Source organism: Pseudophryne corroboree, chromosome 7, assembly GCF_028390025.1.
Source record: "Pseudophryne corroboree isolate aPseCor3 chromosome 7, aPseCor3.hap2, whole genome shotgun sequence".
In the NCBI taxonomy this organism is placed as follows: domain Eukaryota; kingdom Metazoa; phylum Chordata; class Amphibia; order Anura; family Myobatrachidae; genus Pseudophryne; species Pseudophryne corroboree.
Window position 1 is genome coordinate 74,497,419 of NC_086450.1, and position 23,615 is coordinate 74,521,033.

Consider the following 23,615-nt stretch of genomic DNA (forward strand, 5'->3'; position numbering starts at 1 on the left):
ATCCAGGGGTCTACTTGCGAGTGAGCCCACTGCGCACTGAAATTCACTGAGAACGGGCCCCCACCGTGCCTGAACTTGTAAAGCCCTAGCGTCATACTGAGGGCTTGGCAGCGGTGGAAAAGGGTTTCTGTTCCTGGGAACTGGCTGATCTCTGCAGCCATTTTCCTCTCCCTCTGTCACGAGCAGAAAAGAGGAACCCTTTTGTCCGCTTGCCAACCAGGACTGCGCCTGATAATACGGCGTCTTATTTTGAGAGGCGACCTAGGGTACATCCCCTTTTTTAAGGCAATACTTCCAAATGCCGTTTGGAATCCCTGACCACTTTACTAGAATACAAAACACTTATACTTGATGCCAGTCGGCAAATATTCCGCTGTGCATCATGCATATATAGAAAAGCATCTTTTAATTGCTCTATAGGCAATAATATACTGTATCTAGGATATCAATATTTCCAGTCAGGGAATCCGACCACGCCACCCAGCACTGCACATCCAGGCTGAGGCGATTGCTGGTCGCAGTATAACACCAGTATGTGTGTAAATACATTTTAGGATACCCTCCTGCTTTTTATCAGCAGGATCCTTAAGGGCGGCCATCTCAAGAGAGGGTAGAGCCCTTGTTCTTACAATCGTGTGAGCGCCTTATCCCCTGTAGGGGGTGTTTCCCAACGCACCCTAACCTCTGGCGGGAAAAGGTATACTGCCAATAACTTTTTAGAATTATCAATTGTTATCGGAGGAAAACCCACGCATCATCACACACCTCATTTTATTTTTCAGAGTCAGGAAAACTATAGGAAGTTTTTCCTCACCAAACATAATACCCCTTTTTTGGTGGTATTCATATTATCAGAAAAGTGTAAACATTTACCATTGCCTCAATCATGCAATGTGTGGCCCTATTGGAAATCACGGTTGTCTCTTCACCGTCGACACAGGAGCCAGTATCCGTGTCGGCGTCTGTATCTGAGGTAACGGGCGCTTTAGAGCCCCTGTATGAGACGTCTGGACAGGCACAAGCTGAGTAGCCGGCTGTCTCATGTCAACCACTGTCTTTTATACAAAGCTGACACTGTCACGCAATTTCAACAGTACATCCACTCAGGTGTCGACCCCCTAGGGGGTGACAACACTATTACAGACACTCTACTCCGTCTCCACATCATTTTTCTCCTCATACATGTCGACACAAAAGTACCGACACACAGCACACACACAGGGAATGCTCTGATAGAGGACAGGACCCACTAGCCCTTTGGGGAGACAGAGGGAGAGTTTGCCAGCACACACCAGAGCGCTATATATATACAGGGATAACCTTATATAAGTGTTTTTCCCTTTATAGCTGCTGTATTGTTTATACTGCGCCTAATTTGTGCCCCCCTCTCTTTTTTAACCCTTTTCTGTAGTGTAGTGACTGCAGGGGAGAGCCAGGGAGCTTCCCTCCAACTGAGCTGTGAGGGAAAATGGCGCCAGTGTGCTGAGGAGATAAGGACGCCGAGAAAGGGGCGGAGCCTATCATCCGTTTTTTTATATGTTTTGGCAGGGGTTAAATGCATCCATATAGCCCAGGAGTTATATGTGATGCATTTATTTTAGCCATATAAGGTTTTATCGATTTATTGCGTCTCAGGGCGCTGCCCCCCCAGCGCCCTGCACCCTCAGTGACCGGAGTGTGAAGTGTGCTGAGAGCAATGGCGCACAGCTGCGGTGCTGTGCGCTACCTTATCTGAAGACAGGATCGTCTTCTGCCGCCGATTTCACCGGACCTCTTCGCTCTTCTGGCTCTGTAAGGGGGACGGCGGCGCGGCTCCGGTGACCCATCCAGGCTGAACCTGTGATCGTCCCTCTGGAGCTAATGTCCAGTAGCCTAAGAAACCCGATCCACTCTGCACTCAGGTGAGTCCGTTTCTTCTCCCCTTAGTCCCACGATGCAGTGAGCCTGTTGCCAGCAGGTCTCACTGAAAATAATAAACCTAAACTAAAACTTTCACAAAGAGCTCAGGAGAGCCCCTAGTGTGCACCCTTCTCGTCGGGCACAGAAATCTAACTGAGGCTTGGAGGAGGGTCATAGGGGGAGGAGCCAGTGCACACCAGCTAGTCCTAAAGCTTTCTTTAGATGTGCCCAGTCTCCTGCGGAGCCGCTATTCCCCATGGTCCTTACGGAGTTCCCAGCATCCACTAGGACGTCAGAGAAAAAGGTGGATTTTCCAGCTGTTGCCGTGGCCACCAGGTCCGATGGACCGACCCCAAATAACTCCTCCCCTTTATACGGCAATACTTCCATGTGCCGTTTGGAATCTGCATCACCTGACCACTGTCGTGTCCATAAACATCTTCTGGCAGATATGGACATCGCACTTACTCTTGATGCCAGAGTGCAAATATCCCTCTGTGCATCTCGCATATATAGAAATGCATCCTTTAAATGCTCTATAGTCAATAAAATACTGTCCCTGTCAAGGGTATCAATATTTTCAGTCAGGGAATCCGACCAAGCCACCCCAGCGCTGCACATCCAGGCTGAGGCGATCGCTGGTCGCAGTATAACACCAGTATGTGTGTATATACTTTTTAGGATATTTTCCAGCCTCCTATCAGCTGGCTCCTTGAGGGCGGCCGTATCTGGAGACGGTAACGCCACTTGTGATAAGCGTGTGAGCGCCTTCATTTAATTTATCTGATTCAGGAAAAACTACAGGTAGTTTTTTCACACCCCACATAATACCCTTTTTTGTGGTACTTGTAGTATCAGAAATATGTAACACCTCCTTCATTGCCCTTAACATGTAATGTGTGGCCCTAAAAGAAAATACGTTTGTTTCTTCACCGTCGACACTGGAGTCAGTGTCCGTGTCTGTGTTGACCGACTGAGGTAAATGGGCGTTTTAAAGCCCCTGACGGTGTTTGAGACGCCTGGACAGGTACTAATTTGTTTGCCGGCCGTCTCAGGTCGTCAACCGACCTTGCAGCGTGTTGACATTATCACGTAATTCCCTAAATAAGCCATCCATTCCGGTGTCGACTCCCTAGAGAGTGACATCACCATTACAGGCAATTTGCTCCGCCTCCTCACCAACATCGTCCTCATACATGTCGACACACACGTACCGACACACAGCACACACACAGGGAATGCTCTGATAGAGGACAGGACCCCACTAGCCCTTTGGGGAGACAGAGGGAGAGTTTGCCAGCACACACCAAAACGCTATAATTATACAGGGACAACCTTTATATAAGTGTTTTCCCTTATAGCATCTTAATATATAATCATATCGCCAAATAAGTGCCCCCCCCTCTCTGTTTTAACCCTGTTTCTGTAGTGCAGTGCAGTGCAGTGCAGTGCAGGGGAGAGCCTGGGAGCCTTCCCTCCAGCAGTTCTGTGAGGGAAAATGGCGCTGTGTGCTGAGGAGAATAGGCCCCGCCCCCTTTTCGGCTGGCTTCTTCTCCCGTTTTTCTGACAACCTGGCAGGGGTTAAATACATCCATATAGCCCCAGAGGCTATATGTGATGTATTTTTAGCCAGTATAGGTACTTTCATTGCTGCCCAGGGCCCCCCCCCCCAGCGCCCTGCACCCTCAGTGACCGTTGGTGTGAAGTGTGCTGAGAGCAATGGCGCACAGCTGCAGTGCTGTGCGCTACCTCATGAAGACTGAGAAGTCTTCAGCCGCCGATTTCTGGACCTCTTCTCTCTTAAGCATCTGCAAGGGGGTCGGCGGCGCGGCTCCGGTGACCCATCCAGGCTGTACCTGTGATCGTCCCTCTGGAGCTAATGTCCAGTAGCCTAAGAAGCCAATCCATCCTGCACGCAGGTGAGTTCACTTCTTCTCCCCTAAGTCCCTCGTTGCAGTGAGCCTGTTGCCAGCAGGACTCACTGAAAATAAAAATCCTAATAAAACTTTTACTCTAAGCAGCTCTTTAGGAGAGCCACCTAGATTGCACCCTTCTCGGCCGGGCACAAAAACCTAACTGAGGCTTGGAGGAGGGTCATAGGGGGAGGAGCCAGTGCACACCACCTGATCATAAAGCTTTTACTTTTGTGCCCTGTCTCCTGCGGAGCCGCTATTCCCCATGGTCCTGACGGAGTCCCCAGCATCCACTTAGGACGTCAGAGAAAATTGCTATTTTAAGGTAAAAATGTGGGGACTGGTTTCTGAATCCTTAGGACACCCCCACCCTGATGATTCATTAGGCAATTAGAAGATTTCATTAGCGTAATATCATTATTGAAGTGAAATTCTGCAAAGTGCAGCATACTAGGTTAAAACATGTAGAATATATATATATATATATATATATATATATATATATATATATGTAGAATATATATATATATATATATATATATATATATATATATATATATACATACATACACACACACACACACACACACACACACACATATATACATATATATACATATATACACACACACACACACATATATATATATATATATTCATTCATACACACATACATTCATACATACATACATACATACATACATATATGTGGTGCTATATGGATGGGGAAGGTGTTTTTAGGTTTTGAAGGTAGGAGTTATGGGTATTTAAAAATTATTTTTTAATTCTTTTTTTAAAGCTGCTTAAAAGGACTAATAAAGAAAAAAAAAAAAAAAAAAAGCTTATCTGCATTTTTACTCCCCTAAAAATTATATTTACCTTTAAAACTGTTTACTATAAAAAAAAAAAAATGACTGTTCTTAATTTTTTTTTTTTTAAAAAGCAGCTATTTTCTTTTGGACAGTAACAGAAATCTATGTTATCTATATTAAATTTACCAGTTTCTTTTCGGGTACACACTGATTTCCCCATTTTGTGTTACATTTATCGTAGGTTAGGTTTTTGCAGAAAAAAAAAGTACTGTGTCCAATTCCTTACAATTGCTTAGTGCTAGAATCAGAAAGTGTGCATAGTCGTATTAATAGAAAAATTGGATGCAATAACTGCTTGAATTTTTCCCGCAAAAATCTTGTCTGCTATTAAATATGCCCCATGGTATTGGTAAAATATTTTCGCTGGCTAATTCTCAACTAGTTGGTCACACCCAGTCCCTATAAATCCCATCCCGCTTATTTCCTTTATCATTGTAGTGTGTATATGGAGCTATACTGTTCTAGTTGCATAACTGGGTGCAGCTTGTTAGATCACTCCTTACATGAAATGCAGGTATTCTTACCCTGTCATTCTTATGTGGCACTAATGGCACCTTACTCATGACTATGCACAGTGTGAGGAGAGAAAAGGCTGACAGTTAGGAAGAAGTGTAAAGCTACATTATGGGGTACATTCAATAAGAGTTGGGTCCATTCCGACATGCAGTTGTCGGAATGGACCCGACAACCCCTATTCAAAGAGCGGCCAAATACGACTGTCGGATTTGGCCGTTCCCGGTTTCCTGACCTGCTGCTGCTGTCAGCGGCATCGGGGGGAGCTGTTAGCTGCGCGGGATGAAGGGGTGGGGGGGCTTCATTAATTGGTCGAAACCCCTTCCGACCTAAAACCATCTGAAGCTGCTTCTGACAGTTATTGAATATATCCCTATATAGTACAGTGAGCAGGAAAGCTCTCGGACAAGCCATACCCATAGTTAATGAGTTGGGGCAGAGCTGTAAAGGTATGTACACATGGAGCGATTTTAACTGAGCGATTTACCTTGAACTGGCAGTAGGCGATTATGACTAAGCGGTATATTCAATTGAAGTCGGATCCATTCCGACATTCATTTGTCGGAATGGATCCGACCTGGGCTATTCAATGCATTATCAATTCGACTTTAAAAAAAAGTCGAATTGAGATGCGGGAGCTGAGACGGGAGAGAGCCACGGGCAGACGGGGGACAGCAGCTGCTATATAGCCGCTGCTGTAGCGCTGTTCTCCACCGTCTCCCCCCCTCATCTCTCTGCCTCTCCCCGTCCATCCTCTCCACGGCCCCGCATCACAGCCGCCGCTCACGGCAGCGTCCACCCGGCTCCAGCAAGCGAGGTCTCGCTTGCTGGTGCCGGGTGGACGCTGCTGTGAGTGGCAGCTGTGACATCCTCCTGCTCACCCCGTCTGGCTGCCCGCAGATCTCCCCGTCACTGCTCCCGTATCTCACTCATTTCGACTTTGGCCCCATTTTTGACACAAGCACGTGGATCGGCAGCTATTCCGCTGATCCACGTGCTTTTCGACAAGTCGAATTCTTCGACTTTTCGAATATACTGAATACGTCGGAACCCCTTCCGACCTAAAAAAGTTGAAAACTGCTGTCTTTTCGACAGACTGCAGCTTTCGACTTCAATTGAATATACCCCTAAGTGTGCAAGCGATTTTGGTAATTGGCGATTTTGACTAACTCATTTAAATAGGGGGATACTTTCACTTTTCCAGCGACATAGTGAAAATTTACTTGCCAGCACAGTCTATTTTTCCCAGCGACAGCGACCTGGCGGGGACGCGCATCGCTATCACTCGCTGTGTACACACAGAGCGGTATGCACTGACTTTCTTAGCGATTTTGACTATATAGTCAAAATCGCTGAGCCATATCGCTCCGTGTGTACACACCTTAAGTCCACGGGCACATGCTCATCATAGTGCAGAGCAGCCGGTAATTCAACAGGTGGCAACATTATGTAGTGGCAATGGGCAGGATTCAGGTTGCATTGTAAATTTTGCTAAGTAGCAGAATTTGACATCCTTGTGAACGCATGCTGGGTCCCGCCCATCGCAGGGCAAAGCCGCCCAGCATGCTGACCGCTGCAACCCCCCTTCCCCTACCCCCCTCCCGCCCCATCGATCAAGAAATTGTAGAAATTAAGGTTCCTGATCATGGCGGCTGCATGTGACCACCGCGATCACGCCCCCATTCGCATCACCACGTCCCGTTTTGATGTCACGCCCCTGCATCGCTCCTGCCGCAACAACCCCCCCCCCCAACGCCTTGGCCTGATTGACAGCCTGAATCGGGCCTAATGTCAGCCGATGAGAAGCAGTAGTGAAATTTAGAAGACATGCTCCAAGGACAGAGCAAGTCAGAGGGTAACATACCGCACTTTCATTTATCTTACGTTAAATGGGAATTAGTTACTATCCATTTTAAAAGAATCGTCAGTATGTATGAAGAAAAACTGATGAAGACTAGTGCCGACAGTAGCACACAGTGTTCAGAAGTGGTTGCAAGGTTTTTGCAGATTGCGCCTGTGCTGGGAGAGGAGAACCCATAAAATGCTGCACCTTATTCAGCCACTTCAATATTCTATGAGCGGCATACAATGAGGTTGGTGGAACTGCTTAATTCCACTTATTGAATGTCCCATCAACGAACGACAGTGCGTAAAACGTAACACTACGCAAGAGGTACATACATTTTCGGATCCAAAATGTGATTCAGGTTTTTGCAACGGTCCATGGTATTCTCTTTTTGAAATCACGGGCATGAGGTCGGGGGGGGGGGGTGAGCGCAACAAGCCCCTTGCGGGCTCACTGCGCCCGCCCGCTGCGGGCTCGGTGGTGACCGCAGGTTCTGTTCCCACGCTATGGATGTTGGCATGAGCGGGAATAGTCCCTGCTGGTCGGGAATCTCAGTGGGCGGGATGTAGGGGGAGGTGTTGTGACCGGTGGTCTCCTGACCGCCGGTCACATAACTACAACCCGTTTATGGGCTACATTCATTTTGAATCAACAAACAGCACAGTTTGGTAAAACGACAAGATACACTGAGCTTCAATAGAGATTATGTAAATGGAATGCGGTCAGATGACGACGATCGCCGTGTTAAGTTATGTCAACATTGTCGAAATGTTGACTTCGGCAAAATGTCAACATGTTTACAAAGTTGACATCGTAAATGTCGACAAATGAAATGTCAGTATGTTTAGGCTTCTGATAACGGATACACTTAACGACTGCGGCGTTAATCAGAGGCTAATGACAAAAAACTGCGACCGCAGGAGCAATAGCCACAGGGTTAAGCCACTTGCAGCCGGAACATCCACCTCACCCTTTCTCCACATATTTAAAATGTCAACATTTCATCAGTGCTGACTTGGCCAATGCCAACATGTTACACATCGACATTTTGACCATGCCGGCATTCTAACAGTCGTCAAAATACATCAAACCCATTTACATGAATACCTGCATCATTAGCGACCTTTCGCTAGAGATAGAGAAGAATACCAACCACTCCTGGCTTACCATTCCTGCTTTGAAGACGTAGAGACTTGGGTAACTATTGATTCCCTGGCTCCGGCAAAGCATCCGGTCGTCTCCGCAGTTCACTGCTCCTATGCGTATAAGCCCATCCATTTCCTTGGCAAATTCTCTCCACTAGAAAAAAAAACACAGACACAGATAGCAACAGCAGCATAACATTAGCAGGTGAGCAAGTTCTAGGGCTAGAGCTGATCAGTCTCTGCCGCAAAACACATTGATCTATGAAGGCACGTTGCTTGGCTTACCGTAGGCGCCAGATCATGACAGTGAGAACAGCGAGGAGAATAGAAGTTTAAGAACCACACTTCTCCCGAGTTAACAGCCGCATCTATACAAGACAAACAAAATGGAAAAAGAAAAGGGACAATCAAATAGCATCAATTTAGAGTTTGTATGCCATTAAAAAGAAATAACATTTAAAAAATAAAAAATTCTTAGCCTACCCTTTACTGGGTTCCGAATAGATGATGAAATGGTTTACCAGAGCTCTGCATAGCGACTTTAGGAGCAGACGTCCCAGTATTTACGTCTCTGCCGCAATCACAAGGAATAGCTGTTTGCTTTTTAAATTAAATCAGGTATTATTTCTTTAGCTTCTGTACCCGAGTGTTTAATGTAAGTGGGACAACTTAGAATAAACCCAATAAGTTCTTTATATTATAAAAGCACTTTGTAAAGAGGAAGCCCCAGACACAATCGTAGGGCTCTGCACAGTTTTATCTTCTGTGGCAGTCAGAGCGCCACATATTTATACGGATGCTGCCACATTTCAGGGAGCCTGTGCTATATGCATTGCTGCTAGATGGAAGTATGCATTGGATGTCAGAGGGAATGCGCTTGGCATCCCGGCGGTCTGTATGCCGGCAGTCATGTGACAAGCGCCAGAATCCCAACACCGGAACACTGACTGCCGGAGGAGAGTATCGCAGTTAGGATTAGGGCCCAAGGTGGTGGTAGGTTAGGCACTGGGGGAGCAGAGATGTACGGTTAGGCACTAGGGGGGTGGTTAGCCATAAACGCCACCCCCTGAGGGTAAGCCCCAGCCGCCACCCCCACAGATTAGCTGTAGTACCCCCCCCCCCTGCCCCCCAAAGGATTAGAGTAGGGGGCAGGAGAGGGATAAAATACTTATACCTGCCCGGTGTCAGGATCCTCAATGTTGGGATGCCGCGGTCATGTGACCGCCGGCATAATTACAGCCGATATTTAATACCCAACTCATGTCAGAGCATACTACTATAGATTACCCCATCCAGAATTTTCATTGTGGAAACTCCTGACAACTTTGCTCTTATTTTTGGATTTAGTTCGATTTTAAAAACAAAGCTTTATGTATTTCCTTATTTCCAATTAAATCAGCAGCATAATAGCACTGACACAATAAAGTAAAACGAACAATATAATAAGCGGAGAAGTACCGGCGTACCCGTGAATACTCACCAAATTCTCCTCTATCCAAAGTAACAATTTCAGGGTCATCATCATAAATGCCTTAAAAACAGAAACATACATTAGAATCAGCATTATAGAATGAGAATTCATTAAATCAAGAATAAAATAAGAAAAATACATTGATGTTATTAAAAAGTCATTTATCAGCAGTGATCTTCACATCTAGGATTTGTCAGACATCTCAGATTTGCACAAAAACTCCACCAAAACTTAACATATAGGTCCTCATTTCGAGTTGATCGCTCGCTACTTTTTTGCAGCCATGCAAACGTACAGTCGCCGCCCACGGGGGAGTGTATTTTCGCTTAGCAAGTGTGCGATCGCATGTGCAGCCGAGCGGGACAAAAAAGTTTTTTTGCAGTTTCTGAGTAGCTCTGAACTTACTCAGCTGCTGCGATGACTTCAGCCTGTCCGGTCCCGGAATTGACGTCAGACGCCCGCCCTGCAAACGCCTGGACACGCCTGCGTTTACCCTACCACTCCAAGAAAATGATCAGTTGACACCCATTAACGCCCTCTTTCTGTCAATATCCTTGCGATCAGCTGTACGAATGGATTCGTCGCTAGAAGCAATGCACAGCAACGATGCGGTTTGTACACATACGACCCGCGTGCGCATTGCGACGCATGCGCAGTAGTAACCTGATCGCTGTGCTGTAAAAATCGGCAGCGCGCGATCAACTCGGAATGACACCAAGTTAACATTAAATCAGACATCGTCCCCTCTGGCGGTATATTTGTTAAAGGCCGATTTCCAATGATTTTATAAATTTCAAATCGTTGCAAATCAATCCCAATCGATGTGGTGTTTTAGGATACAGAACAAAGAGGTGTTGAACTGTATTTAGAGTGAAAGAAGGTGTATGAGAGCTAATAGAGGTGTGAATATTGAAGTAATATGTAAAGGGAAATTTAATATAGAGATATAATGTAACAAAGTATATAAAATGGTAAAGCTGGACCTTTGACTAAAAATGACTGAAAAAGATTAAAAATAGATAAGAAATGTGTATATTAATAAGAAATTTTGGACTATAAGGAAAATACATAAAATTTAAGAGTAATGGATTAAGATAATAGTAAACAGCCGAAAACGGGTTGTCAGTATGTGATATATATCTATATATATATATATATCTATATATATATATATAGATATATATATATAGATATATATATATATATAGATATATATATATAGATAGATATATATATATAGATATATATATTATTTTTTTACTATATGCTCAGGTTTTAAAATAGTAAACATAGTTTTATCTATTGTTATATGTTTTTGTTCTAAATTGTATGTTAGAGATCACGCCTGGTCAGGAAATAGATGTGCGCTGACAAGGATTGAGAGTACCGTTTCTTTATAGTGAAGGATTTTAGATATATAAGGTATACGTAATAACTAATAACTGAGAATGTTGATACTAAAAGGGAAACAATGTAGCCATACATAAGGAAACGTATATGGGTAAAGTGGATAACATAATGATGGCCACTATGCAGCCGCACACAGCGGTATGAAAGAGTCTTGGACCGCAACTGATGCGCGCATGCGCATATAATTGACTCACGATAAAAGCATCCAAGCCGACATGTCACACTGACTGAGGAAGCCGCCGAGCTGCTTTAAGGCGGGGAAACGCATCTCTGTTTGAAATCATTTGTGGAACCTACACTGGCTGAAGTTGTACATCCAACCTCTGGTTACTGGGATCGACACTGCACCTCTCCGGATAAGGCATATCAATGGTTTGGAGCGCCAGAGCCGGGAGCTGATTAGCGCTGGATGCTACCCAGAACGAGGATTTGGTAACAACTACATTCTGACAGTCAAATAGCATGGCCATGTCTAAATAGCAATTGCTCTGTTCCAATTCTGCAAAGAACTGTCTCATACTATGCATGCATACTAATCGCTTTGTTTAATAAACTTTAAATAAGACTCTTTGTGGCATCTCTGCATACTTTCTGGACATTCATTCCCAAGACATCTCAATTACATTGGCTACAGGAAACTATATTGCAATGGCTTATTAACTCATTAACACTTGCATTTATGCTGGAAATTGATGTAGAAAGTCTAATGGAATAGAGATTTGCTATATATATTAGAAACTAATATTGTTTTTTTAATATATTTTATTAAGCTGGTAAAATATGGCTCTTAATTAGATGTTTCATATATAAATGAGAATAAAAACATTTTTAAATTAGCTTGACAGCGCTTTTTAGATTAATTTCTGTGTAGGTTTGTATTTTTAAAGGGCGGAGTAGTCCCTTTGGTTTTAAAGAGCTGCAGGCAAAGCTATGTATCTGAGCATAATTAATTGGCGCCAGGTGGTACTTTGTACTTGTTTGTGTTTTCTGCTATAACATACATTTTACTAACAGAGGTTTCTTTAATATACATTTTTAAATGTTAGAAAATATGTATTTTAGCCCTGAAACACAACATTGATTGACATCAATTTTCATTGATTTGAAATCAATAAAAACCGATGAAAAGTGACCTTTAGTAAATATACCCCAAGAAGTCTTCCTAGATCAGGTCTCTTGTACTGTATAATGATTTTGGCTTGCCAGACTGTAACAAGCAGCGGTGTGGCAGACAGTGCCAGATTAAGGTCCACATGGGCCTGGAGATGAAAATGACCAAGAGCCTATTGTGTGCCACTACAGGGTGTGTGACCAGTGACAAATGATGTGGAACGCGTGATCAGCGCTGTGTGGGTGTGGACTGCATAGGGGAATGGCACATGGGGAAGGCAGGAAAGGCTAGTGAAGCCTTCCACTGCACCACCGTCATGTGTAACTAAGCCGGTGGTGCAGTTTGATCCAACGGAGCCGCAGCCGGGAGCAGGTGTCATGGCCAGTGGAGGCAAGGCCATCGGTCAGCCACTGTCAGGCTGCTGTAGCGGGGGGAGGGGGGGAACTTTTCTGTCTACAGCAGATGCTCTGGGTCTATAAGGATGATGGGCCTGGAGCTGCAGAGATATCAGCCACAGTGTTAATCTGGCCCTTGAGAATCTGAAATTGCCAAGGATCTAGGCTCAATATGTTCTGACAAAGGGGGTAATTCAGACTGCATCACTGCAGCGACAGCAATCACAGTCTAAATTACTTTGTGGAGTGTGCACACGCAGCGGACGCACTGCACGTGCGCACCCTGAGAGCCCATATAGCCAAAACTTAATTAAAAATAAGGCATGTGTCAAGTGTAGTAAAAACAAGGTAAAGTTTTAATTTACGGCATGTGTCAAGTGTAGTAAAAACAAGGTAAAGTTTTAATTTAATGCAATACTGGTGTTTGTCCACCAGGTGTCGCTTTGAAAACCGCCACTGCACATGTGTGAAGTCTCTAATGTAAAGACAAATGGTGATACGGTCGTTAAGTCGACAGGTCAAAAGGTTGACATGAGTGTTTCACATTTTTTGGATTTTTTCATACTTAATGATCCACGTGGACTACGATTGGAACGGTAACCTGTGCCGAGCGAAGCGAGCCATGTGAGGGGACACGGTGCACTAATTGGGGTTCCCTGTCCCTTTACGAAGAAAACAACTCCAATGGTGTCCAGTAGCCTAAGAAGCAGAGCCTTGAAACTCACAGAAGTAGGTCTGCTTCTTTCCCCTCACTCCCACGATGCAGAGAGACTGTAGCCAGCAGGTCTCCCTGAAAATAAAAAACCTAACAAAGTCTTTCAGAGAAACTCAGGAGAGCTCCTCAGAGTGTATCCAGTCTCACTGGGCACAGAATCTAACTGGAGTCTGGAGGAGGGGCATAGAGGGAGGAGCCAGTTCACACCCATTCAAAGTCTTAAAGTGCCCATGTCTCCTGCGGATCCCATCTATACCCCATGGTTCTTGAAGCGTCCCCAGCATCCTCTAGGACGAATGAGAGGAAAAAGTCGACCTTTTGACCTGTCGACCTAGTACATGTCGACCTAATGACCATGTCGACATATTGTCCCCGTCGACTTAATGCATGTCGACCTTCCATGGTCGACCTAAGTTGTGTCTACCCAACGACCCATATCCGTCAAATGATGATTGCCGTTTAAGAACTACTTTTTTTGTATGCTTTTTTATTTCAGTCTCAAATGTAGATGTATAAAATACAGTAGCATGCTATATTATGGTGGAGATATTTTTTACATCTGCAAGCCTTACCACGATAACCATTGTTTTATTACACAGTGAAACTTGTGCTGGGGCACTTGCGATCACTTATACCAACTACAAGCATAAGCACAAGCTGACTATGGGCCTAATTCAGACCTGATAGCAGCAGCAAATTTGTTAGCTAATGGGCAAAACCATGTGCACTGCAGGTGAGGCAGATATAACATGTACAGAGGAGTTAGATTTGGGTGGGTTATTTTGTTTCTGTGCAGGGCAAATACTGGCTGCTTTATTTTTACACTGCAATTTAGATTTCAGTTTGAACACACCCCACCCAAATCTAACTCTCTCTGCCCACGTTATATTGGCCCCACCTGCACTTCACATGGTTTTACCCATCAGCTAACAAATTTGCTGCTGCAATCAGATCTGAATTAGGCCCAATGCGTCTTTTGCCCATGAAAAGAAAATTAAATTGAAAAGTACCGTACACAGTCACAGAAAAGTACCGTACACAGTCACAGAAAAGTAAATAAAATAAAAAACAAAACACTACAATCAGTGACATAACTTGGTCACTGCAGGCATGGCTTGCATGCGTGGCTGTCTTGATCTATTGGTATCGTCAATGCTGAGCATACCCTTGAACTCTGATTCGATTGCCTGAAATCACAGATGATTACTCTGTTTCAAACAATTTAGAATTTCGGGCCCAGCTCTCAAGTTTACAATCTATAGGATTATGTACAGTATTTTTCTTTTTATGAGCAATCTTTCTGTGTGTCTTAAACGCATAATGGTAAAAGACGCTCCAACAACCCCTCGCCGGGTCACGACAACTGTTACCTCCGAGTACACTGTTGTTTGGGCAGGCGCCAGTCTGGATGTACTAGCAAGTCCATACTGACGATTCCAGGCTGTGGCTGGAGAACGGGGAGAAGGTAAGGAGCCTCTTTTCAGATAGCGGTTTAAGACGCACATACGCAGCCTTACTGTCCCGGGTGAAGACTATCGGACAGTCGTTGACGCGGCTGCCACCTCGGGTGCACAAGTGCTAGGCCACAGGGATCATAGCTTCTGGGGATCAGTTGAGGCTGCGATCTCTGAGGTTGATGTCAGCAGTGAGGAGTAAGATGCTCCCCTGGTCGTCCCTCCCCCCAGTTCATGGCCAGTTTCCGCCGAGTCTCTCGCCATGAACTGTTATTTCCGCTTCCGTCTGAGTTGCATAACATACTATACCGGTTACAGTCGCATGTGCGAGTTCCTACCTACCCATGGCGTTACGAGTAGTTGAGTAGGTGCCTGATGTAAATGAGCGTTGTGAACATTTACTGTGCGTCTGAACATGCTAATCTCCAGTATAAGGTAATGCAGTAATGTTTTTCTTACTTATATGTATTGTGGAGTTGAAAAATGTGCTTATGTTGCAAATGTATATTAACGCATTCGCGTTTTGTGACTGATTGCTAGTGTGACTGCTGACTTTAAACTCTGTTTCTGTTCGCTCAGAGGTTCCCAAACGCGGTACTCAAGGAACCCAACAGTCCCAACAGAAGCTTTCCAGATTCTGGTAAACAAGTGGGGGCTGTTGGAAGTGGATCTTATGGCTTCTTGTCAAAACAACAAAGTACCCAGTTACGGATCAAGAACAAAGGCTCCCAAAGCGATCTTCGTGGATGCTCTATCTGTGAGATGGAATTTTCGTCTGGCCTATGTGTTTCCCACAGTCTCTCTGGTACCCAGAGTGATTCGAAAATTCAAACAGGAAGGGGGCGCCGTGATGCCAATAGCTCCGGTGTGGCCCAGAAGAAATTGGTACACAAATCTGCAGAGGCTGTCCACTGATGCTCCATTCCTACTGCCTCAACATCCAGATCTGCCGATTCAGGGTCCCTGTCTCTACAAACATCTGGATCGACTGACGGCATGGCTCTTGAAACATCCTTTTATAGGCAAAAGGTTTTTCACAAGAGGTAATTCAGATGATGCTTAAAGCAAGTAAGCCTTCTTCTGCTTGCATCTATTACCCGATATGGCATGCATATTTTTCAATGGTGTGCTGCCAAAAGTTGCAGAGTTTCTAGAATTCTAGCTTTTCTTCAAGCAGGAATGGACAAGGGGCTCCGTGTGGTGGCTTTCTTGAAGGTACAAATGTCAGCATTATCTGTATGGTTTCAAAAGAGGATTGCAAACCTACAGGATGTTTACACATTCTTCCAAGGAATGCTTCACATTCAACCTCCTTTTGTTCCTCCTACAGCGCCCTGGGATCTAGAATTAGTGCTCAGGGCTCTTCAGGTTGCTCCATTTTAACCACTGAATCATGTGGATATCAAATGGTTGACAGCCAAAGTGCTTTTTCTTCTGGCAATTGCTTCAACTAGAATAGTATCAGAATTAGGGACACTTGTGTTATCCCCCTTTTCTGGTATTTCATCCAGATAGATCGGTTCTTCAAACTGGATATCTTCCTATAGTGGTCTCTAAGTTCCATCTTAATGAAGAAATAGTAGTTCCGGCTTTTCAGGGACCGGACTTCTCTGCTGGAGATGCATCATTGGACGTAGCTTGTGCTTTAAGGATCTACGTGGTTCGTACTAGCGCCATTAGAAGGACAGACTCTCTCTCTATCCTCTACGGATTTCACAAGAGAGGATGGCCTGCCAATAAGCAAACACTGGCGAGATGGCTTTGGATAATCTCAAAAACATACTCCTAAACTGATCTCCCTTTTCCGGATAATGTCTCTGCCCACTCTACTCGTAAGGTAGGTCCTTCTTGGGCAGCCCATCGAGGTGCCTCAGCTGAAATAAATCTGTAAGGCAGCCACATGGTCATCTTTCAACACAGTCATTAGACATTATGCCTTTGGTACATTTGCCTCTCAGGATGCTGCATTTGGGCGAAGGATCTCCTGTCCAATCAGGAGCGTCCCCTCCCTTAGTACTGCTTTGGGAAGTCCCAAGGTAGATCCTGTGGATCACTGCTGACCATGATAGAGAAAGCACAGGTTATTGTAAACTTATCTAGATGACCTTCTTTCACTGAAGTCCGCAGTGTCCACAGGGATCCCACCTTGACGCAACCGATTTGAGAATCTGTACACTTACTAACCTCTTCCTGTCCTTTGGACTGGAAGTGTGTGTATGTTCTTCTCGCCTGAATAGGTCTCCCTCTCAAAAAAAAAAAAAAGGCTCCTGCCTTGAGCTTTGGAACCAACTGAATTGCCTGATCACGGAGTAGGGGATATAGGAGGCTGGCCCATTGCATCCTGGAAAAGCTTAGACCTGTTTAGTGCTCAATTCGATGTCGCTTCATCATATCCCAAGGTAGATGCTGTGGACTTCAGAGAAAGAATGTTATGTAGGAAAGTCTACCATAACCTGTGTTCTCTCTCTCTCCTCTTTATCACTCTCCTAGGCTTAGATAATCTACCCCTTATGATAATGAAGAATTGTTAGTACACAAGATATTTGGAAAATTAGGATTTTAACTACCCACCCTAAATGACACGACCCCTCCATGATGTGGGTCCTGGCCAACAGGGTAAAAGCTCTTGATCTCAGCAATATATAAATAAAGGGTGACCCTTCAGTAATTACATTTCCCAATAGGAATTTTTAATTAAGAGTACATTGATACATTATTTTATTTTATAGTTTACTGATCACAAGAGTCACAAGCTGTCATTATGACATCACAGATGCATTATAATAGCGCTCTGGTTCAGGATTATATCAGAAGCTCTAGCAGTTAGTGTCATTTGACGGTTAGCCCCCAGAGAATCAGTATCATCCCTATGGGGTAGATGTACTAAGAGGAGAAGATCTCAAAAAAACGAAAGAAAGAGACAGTGAAAATCATTGTACATATCGCTTCTCTATATGTACTAAAATGTTTTCACTGCTCTTTAAATGCCTGCGCTAAGTTTTGTTAGGCATATTGCGCTTCCATAGGCTGCTATGGAGGTGATGACTCCCTCAGCTGTTACTAAACTCTGTGGTGACGCATTGCCTGTGCTCATCTCCAGTGCCGGCTTTATCTCTGATGGCTGTCGATTTCTGTAGACGTCGGGGTTTCCAGGGCTGTCATTTTTGTTAATTTTAAATTAAAGTTCTTCTGTTTAAAAAAAAGACACTGCTGGAGCTGATCACTTGACTCCCCTCTGAGTGACTCCGTGCAGGCTTGACACAGAACGGATGAAGGGGCTGCTTAACTTTCTGCAAAGTACTGGGTTGCTGATCTTTATATAGTAAGCTTATATTGTGCTATGGTGACTGAGTGCAAACTCAGGAGACTGTGCGACATGCGTGCATAGTGTTTGTTCATCAACCAATCACAGCAGGCCAGTATGTGATTGGATAACTGAATTGGCACATGTGCCGTATAAAGGGCCCTACACACTTTGTTCAAAAATGAATGATAAATTGTTCATATCTTTCAGTGTGTATGTAACAACACTGCACGGTCCCGCAATCGTTCAGTGTTGATCGATCATCGTTTAAACATGCAAGCGAATTTGGATAATAACGATGTATGTAATGCCATATCGTCCAAATTGGCAACAGATACCGTCCAGTGTGAATGCTTAAAATCGCGGAAGAAACATCGGCCAACGATAATATCGTTGGTCAGTAACATCGGAAAAATCCCCAAGTGTGTAGGGCCCTTACCCTTCAAAGAAGCGCTATGAGCCTGGGCAGTCATCGCTGACAGGGTCATTTTACATTCAAACTCTTCATCTAGAGAAATGTTAGGAAAAGTCATGGTAACTGCCTCCTGCATCGCTGTGCTATTCAGATCGAAACTGAATTTGCATTACTGCTGGGTGTAGAGAAAATTAGATTTATGGTAAGAACTTACAGTTGTTAAATCTTTCTGTGAGGTACACTGGGCTCCACAAGGAATTACATTGAGGGTGTAGAGTAGGATCTTGATCCGAGGCACAAACGGGCTCAAAGCTTTTGACTGTTCCCAAGATGCACAGCGCCGGCTCCTCTATAACCCCGCCTCCATGCCAGGGAGCTCAGTATTGTTAACCAGCCCTATGCAGTAGCAGGTACCAGAGATGACAACCGATCGTAGCCAAATACACCACACACACACACACACCAGGAGAGGGTGTCAGCGGCTATGCCAATACCAACCCAAAAAAGCTAAGTGCGTCAGGGTGGGCGTCTTCTGGAGCCCTGTGTACCTCGCAGAAAGAGATTTAACAACGGTAGCCACCTTGCACAATTGTTCAAGGGTCGCAACCCGGTGGGCCGCCCAAGAAGGTCCAACCGACCGAGTAGAATGGGCTTTGATGGTAGCAGGAACCGGACGACCAGCCTGTACATAAGCATGTGCAATCACCATTCTAATCCATCTGCCCAGAGTCTGCCTGGAGGCAGGCCAGCTACGTTTGTGAAAACTAAACAACATAAAAAGAGAACCGGATTTCCAAAGATTGCTGTTTGGAAGACAACTCCGGAGAATTAAAGGCCGGAATCACAATCTCCTGGTTAACGTGGAAGGAAGACACCACCTTGAGTAAATAACCTGGGCGTGTTTGAAGCACCGCCCGGTCATGGTGAAAAATCGGGAAAATAGGGAGACTTATAGAACAAGGCACCCAAGTCCGAGACCCTTCTAGCTGAAGCAATAGCCAGCAAAAACAACACCTTAAGGGAAAGCCACTTAAGGTCAGCAGAGGTAAGAGGCTCAAACGGAGGCCTCCAAGACCACCGACAAATCCCAAGGGGCCACAGGTGGCACATAAGGAGGCTGAATCCGCCACATACCCGGAGTGAATGTATGGACAACAGGTAGGGTAGCGATCTTTCTCTGAAACCAAACCAACAAGGCAGAGATATGCACCTTGAGAGAGGCCAGACGCAGGCCCAAATCCAGGCCTTCTTGTAGAAAGGCCAAAAGTTTAGCCGTACTAAACTTGAAAACGTCATGATTGTGAGATGCACACCAAGTAAAGTAAGCATTCCAGACCCTATGGTATATTCGTGCAGAAGCCGGCTTACGGGCCTTCAACATAGTTTGAACGACCACCTCAGAAAAACCCTTGGCCTCAGGACGGAAGCTTCAAGAGCCATGCCGTCAAAGCCAGCCGGGCCAAATCCTGGTAAAAAGACATGGGCCCTGAACAAGGAGGTCTGGTCGTTGTGGAAGTAGAAGGGCACGATCCGAGAGGCCCTGTAGATCGGAGAACCAGTGCCGTCTGGGCCACGCTGGAGCGACTAGAAGAAGATTTCCTCCTTCTTGCTTGAACTTCCGTATTACTCTGGGCAGGAGTGACACCGGAGGGAACACATACGGCAGCCGAAAGTTCCACGGGATTGACGGAGCATCCACGAACGCTGCTTGAGGATCCCTTGTCCTTGCTCCGAAGACCGGAACCTTGTGATTGTGTCGAGACGCCATCAGGTCCACATCTGGGAGGCCACACTTGTCCACGAAAAGTTGAAACACCTCTGGATGCAGGATTAATTCTCCGACGTGCACGTCCTGACGTCTGAGACAGTCCGCCTCCCAGATCAGAACGCCCGGAATGAATACTGCTGATATGGCCGGCAGATGGCATTCTGCCCACTGAAGAATCCTTGATACTTCCTTCATTGCCATGTGGCTTCGAGTGCCGCACTGATTGATATATGTCACCGTGGTGGCGTTGTCCGATTGTACAGGTCTGTTCTGTATTAGGTGCTGGGCCATTGTCAACGCATTGAACACTGCCTGCAGTTCCAGAATGTTTATCGGAAGTAGCGACTCCTCCTTGGTCCACCGACCCTGAAGAGAGGGTTGCTCCAACACCGCACACCCCAACCTCTCAGACAGGCATCCTTCGTCAGCAGGACCCAGTTGGATATCCAGAAGGGACGACCCCTGCTCAATTGTTGGTCCTGCAGTCACCAGCTCAGTGACAGGCGGACCTCCGGAGATAGGGAGATCATGTGAGATCTGATCCGGTGAGGCAGGCCGTCCCACTTGGAGAGAATCAACTTCTGTAGAGGGAGAGAATGGAATTGAGCATACTCCACCATGTCGAAAGCAGACACCATGAGACCTAACACTTTCATCGCCAAATGATTAGACACTTGCGGACGGGATGGGAAGCATCGGATATAGCCCTGAAGTTTCAGGACTTTCTCCCGAGACAAGAACAACCGCTGGTTGCGAGTGTCCAGGTGTACCATGCTCCGAGCCGGAACCAGGGAGGATCTCTTCCATTTGATCACCCATCCGTGGGCTGTCATGCACTGGACCATAAGATCGAGATGACACAGGAGAATTTCTGGGGAACTCGCCAGGATCAACAAATCGTCTAGGTATGGTAGTATCCTGACCCCTTGATGGCAGAGTGTAGCCGTCATAACCGCCATTACTTTGGTTTGACAACGGCTCCGCGAGTTTTCACCAAAGGGCAACACCCCAAAATTGGTAATGAAGGATGCCCACCGCAAAACGCAGGTACTGCTGATGAGATACCGCAATAGGAATATGTAGGTAGGCATCCTTTATGTCCAGGGAGACCATATAGTCCCGGGGCTCCATGGCCAGAACAATAGAGCGCAGCGTTTCCATACGGAACTTGGAGATCCACACATGCTTGTTCAAGGACTTCAGATTGAAACAGGCCGCGAGGACCCGTTCGGTTTCGGGACTAGAAACAGCGGTGAATAGAATCCCTTGCCCCTCTGTGTCAGAGGGACCTGTACCACCACTCCTGTTGAAAGGAGGTAATGTACCACCGAGTGCAGCGTGTTTGCTTCTGCCGGATCCAGAGGCACATCTGTTGGGCAAAATCGATGAGGAGCACGATTCTTGAAGGGTATGGCGTAACCTCGAGCAACGACTTCACTTACCCAGGTATCCAAAGTGGTCTTTAACCATTCCTGGGTAAAACCTAGAAGTCGGCCCCCCACCCTGGGATCCCCCAGAGGCAGGCCCACCCCGTCATGCAGCCGGCTTGTCAGTTTTGGAAGCTGGCTGACGAGCGGCCCAGGAACACTTCGGTCTGGGCTTGGCAGGCCTGGAAGCACGAGCTTGCTTCGGGTACGCCTGACCTTTTGCTTTACCTGGAGTGCGAAAGAAGGCTAAAAGTACTTTCCCTTGGCCCTGAGCGGAAGAAGCCATACTAGGTAGGCAGTCCGTTTTCGCAGTAGCCAGATCCAAAGATAATGTCTCCCTTGAAAGGAAGCACCTCCAGTGTTTTCTTGGAATCCAAATCCACCGACCAAAAGGATACATATGGCCAAAACGGACGCAGAAGCAGCCTTGGCCGCGAGCACCCCGGCATCGGAGGCCGCCTCCTTAAGGTACAGAGAAGCCGTGGCAATATATGAGAGACATTGTCGAGCATGCTCAGATGCATCCAAAGGCAGTTCCGCCTCAAGTTCCTGAGCCCACGCCTCAACAGCTTCAGCAGCCCAAGTTGCTGCAATAGTTGGCCTTTGCACAGCCCCGAAAACGGTATAAATCACTTTCAAACAGCCCTCCACACTACGGTCCGTCGGATCCTTCAGAGAGGTGACGGTAGTTACAGGCAGAGCAGAGGAAACAACCATGCATGCCACATGAGAATCTACAGGTGGAGGAGTTTCTTAATTTTTACACACTTCTGCAGAGAGAGAATAGCGAGCCAGCAGTCTCTTATTCGGTGTAAACTTTGTCCCCGGATTTTCCCAGGATTCCGGACGTATGTTAATCAGGTGTTTAGAGTAGGGTAAAACCTGCTTAACCACCTTCTTATGCTTAAACCTATCCGGTTTCTTGGCGACAGTCTCAGGCTCAGAGTCATCAGTCACTTGAAAAATGAGCCGTATCGCCTCAATGAAATCCCGAGACATCCACGGATAATTTCCACTCCCAATCTGAAACATCAGCGTCAGTGTCTGAGGGGTCAGTATATGCACCGTCCTCCTCGGAAGATGTGTCCGTTAAGGCCGCGGATTGAGAGGAGGTAATGGCCCTTTTAGAAGACAACTTAGTCTTATGCGGGAGAGAGTGACCCTTAGGATTTAGACATGGATCGGTTCAAATGCTGTAACTGAGTGGAACGCTGATCCGCCCATGGCAGGTTCACAGCGGGGACCATAAACTGTGGTAGTGGCACAGGTGATCCCACAGGGGGCGTCAATTTAGTCACAAGCGTGTTTAACCATGTGGAAAATGTAGTCCAAGGTGGATCTTGTGATGCCCCAAGTGCTACCGACCCACTGGGGGGCTAGGAACCCCCTGAACCTGAACTCTCAGCTGCTAAATTATCCTCCATATAATATCAGAGCAATAAAGTGTGGTGTAATGTGAATAAGGAGCAATACGGTGAGGTGTAATGTGAATAAGGAGCAATACAGTGTGGTGTAATGTGAATAAGGGGCAATACAGTGTGGTGTATTGTGAATAAGGGGCAATACAGTGTGGTGTATTGTGAATAAGGGGCAATACGGTGTGGTGTATTGTGAATAAGGGGCAATACGGTGTGGTGTATTGTGAATAAGGGGCAATACGGTGTGGTGTATTGTGAATAAGGGGCAATACGGTGTGGTGTATTGTGAATAAGGGGCAATACGGTGTGGTGTAATGTGAATAAGGAGCAATACGGTGTGGTGTAATGTGAATAAGGGGCAATACGGTGTGGTGTAATGTGAATAAGGAGCAATACGGTGTGGTGTAATGTGAATAAGGAGCAATACGGTGTGGTGTAATGTGAATAAGGAGCAATACGGTGTTGTGTGTTGTGAATAAGGGGAAATACGGTGTTGTGTATTGTGAATAAGGAGCAATACGGTGTTGTGTATTGTGGAT

General features: G+C 45.8%; 1 protein-coding gene across 3 annotated transcripts in view; it reads right to left on the minus strand.

Moving 5' to 3' along the window:
- Nucleotides 1–23,615, minus strand: part of DNAJC10 (DnaJ heat shock protein family (Hsp40) member C10) — a 136,458-nt gene that overhangs the window by 64,919 nt on the left and 47,924 nt on the right. For all 3 annotated transcript variants that reach the window (XM_063933323.1, XM_063933321.1, XM_063933322.1), the window contains 3 exons: nt 9,669–9,719; nt 8,474–8,556; nt 8,211–8,342 (listed from right to left, as the gene is read on the minus strand). In XM_063933323.1, coding sequence (XP_063789393.1) covers nt 8,211–8,342; nt 8,474–8,556; nt 9,669–9,719 — 266 coding nt within the window. The remainder of the gene's footprint in view (nt 1–8,210; nt 8,343–8,473; nt 8,557–9,668; nt 9,720–23,615) is intronic.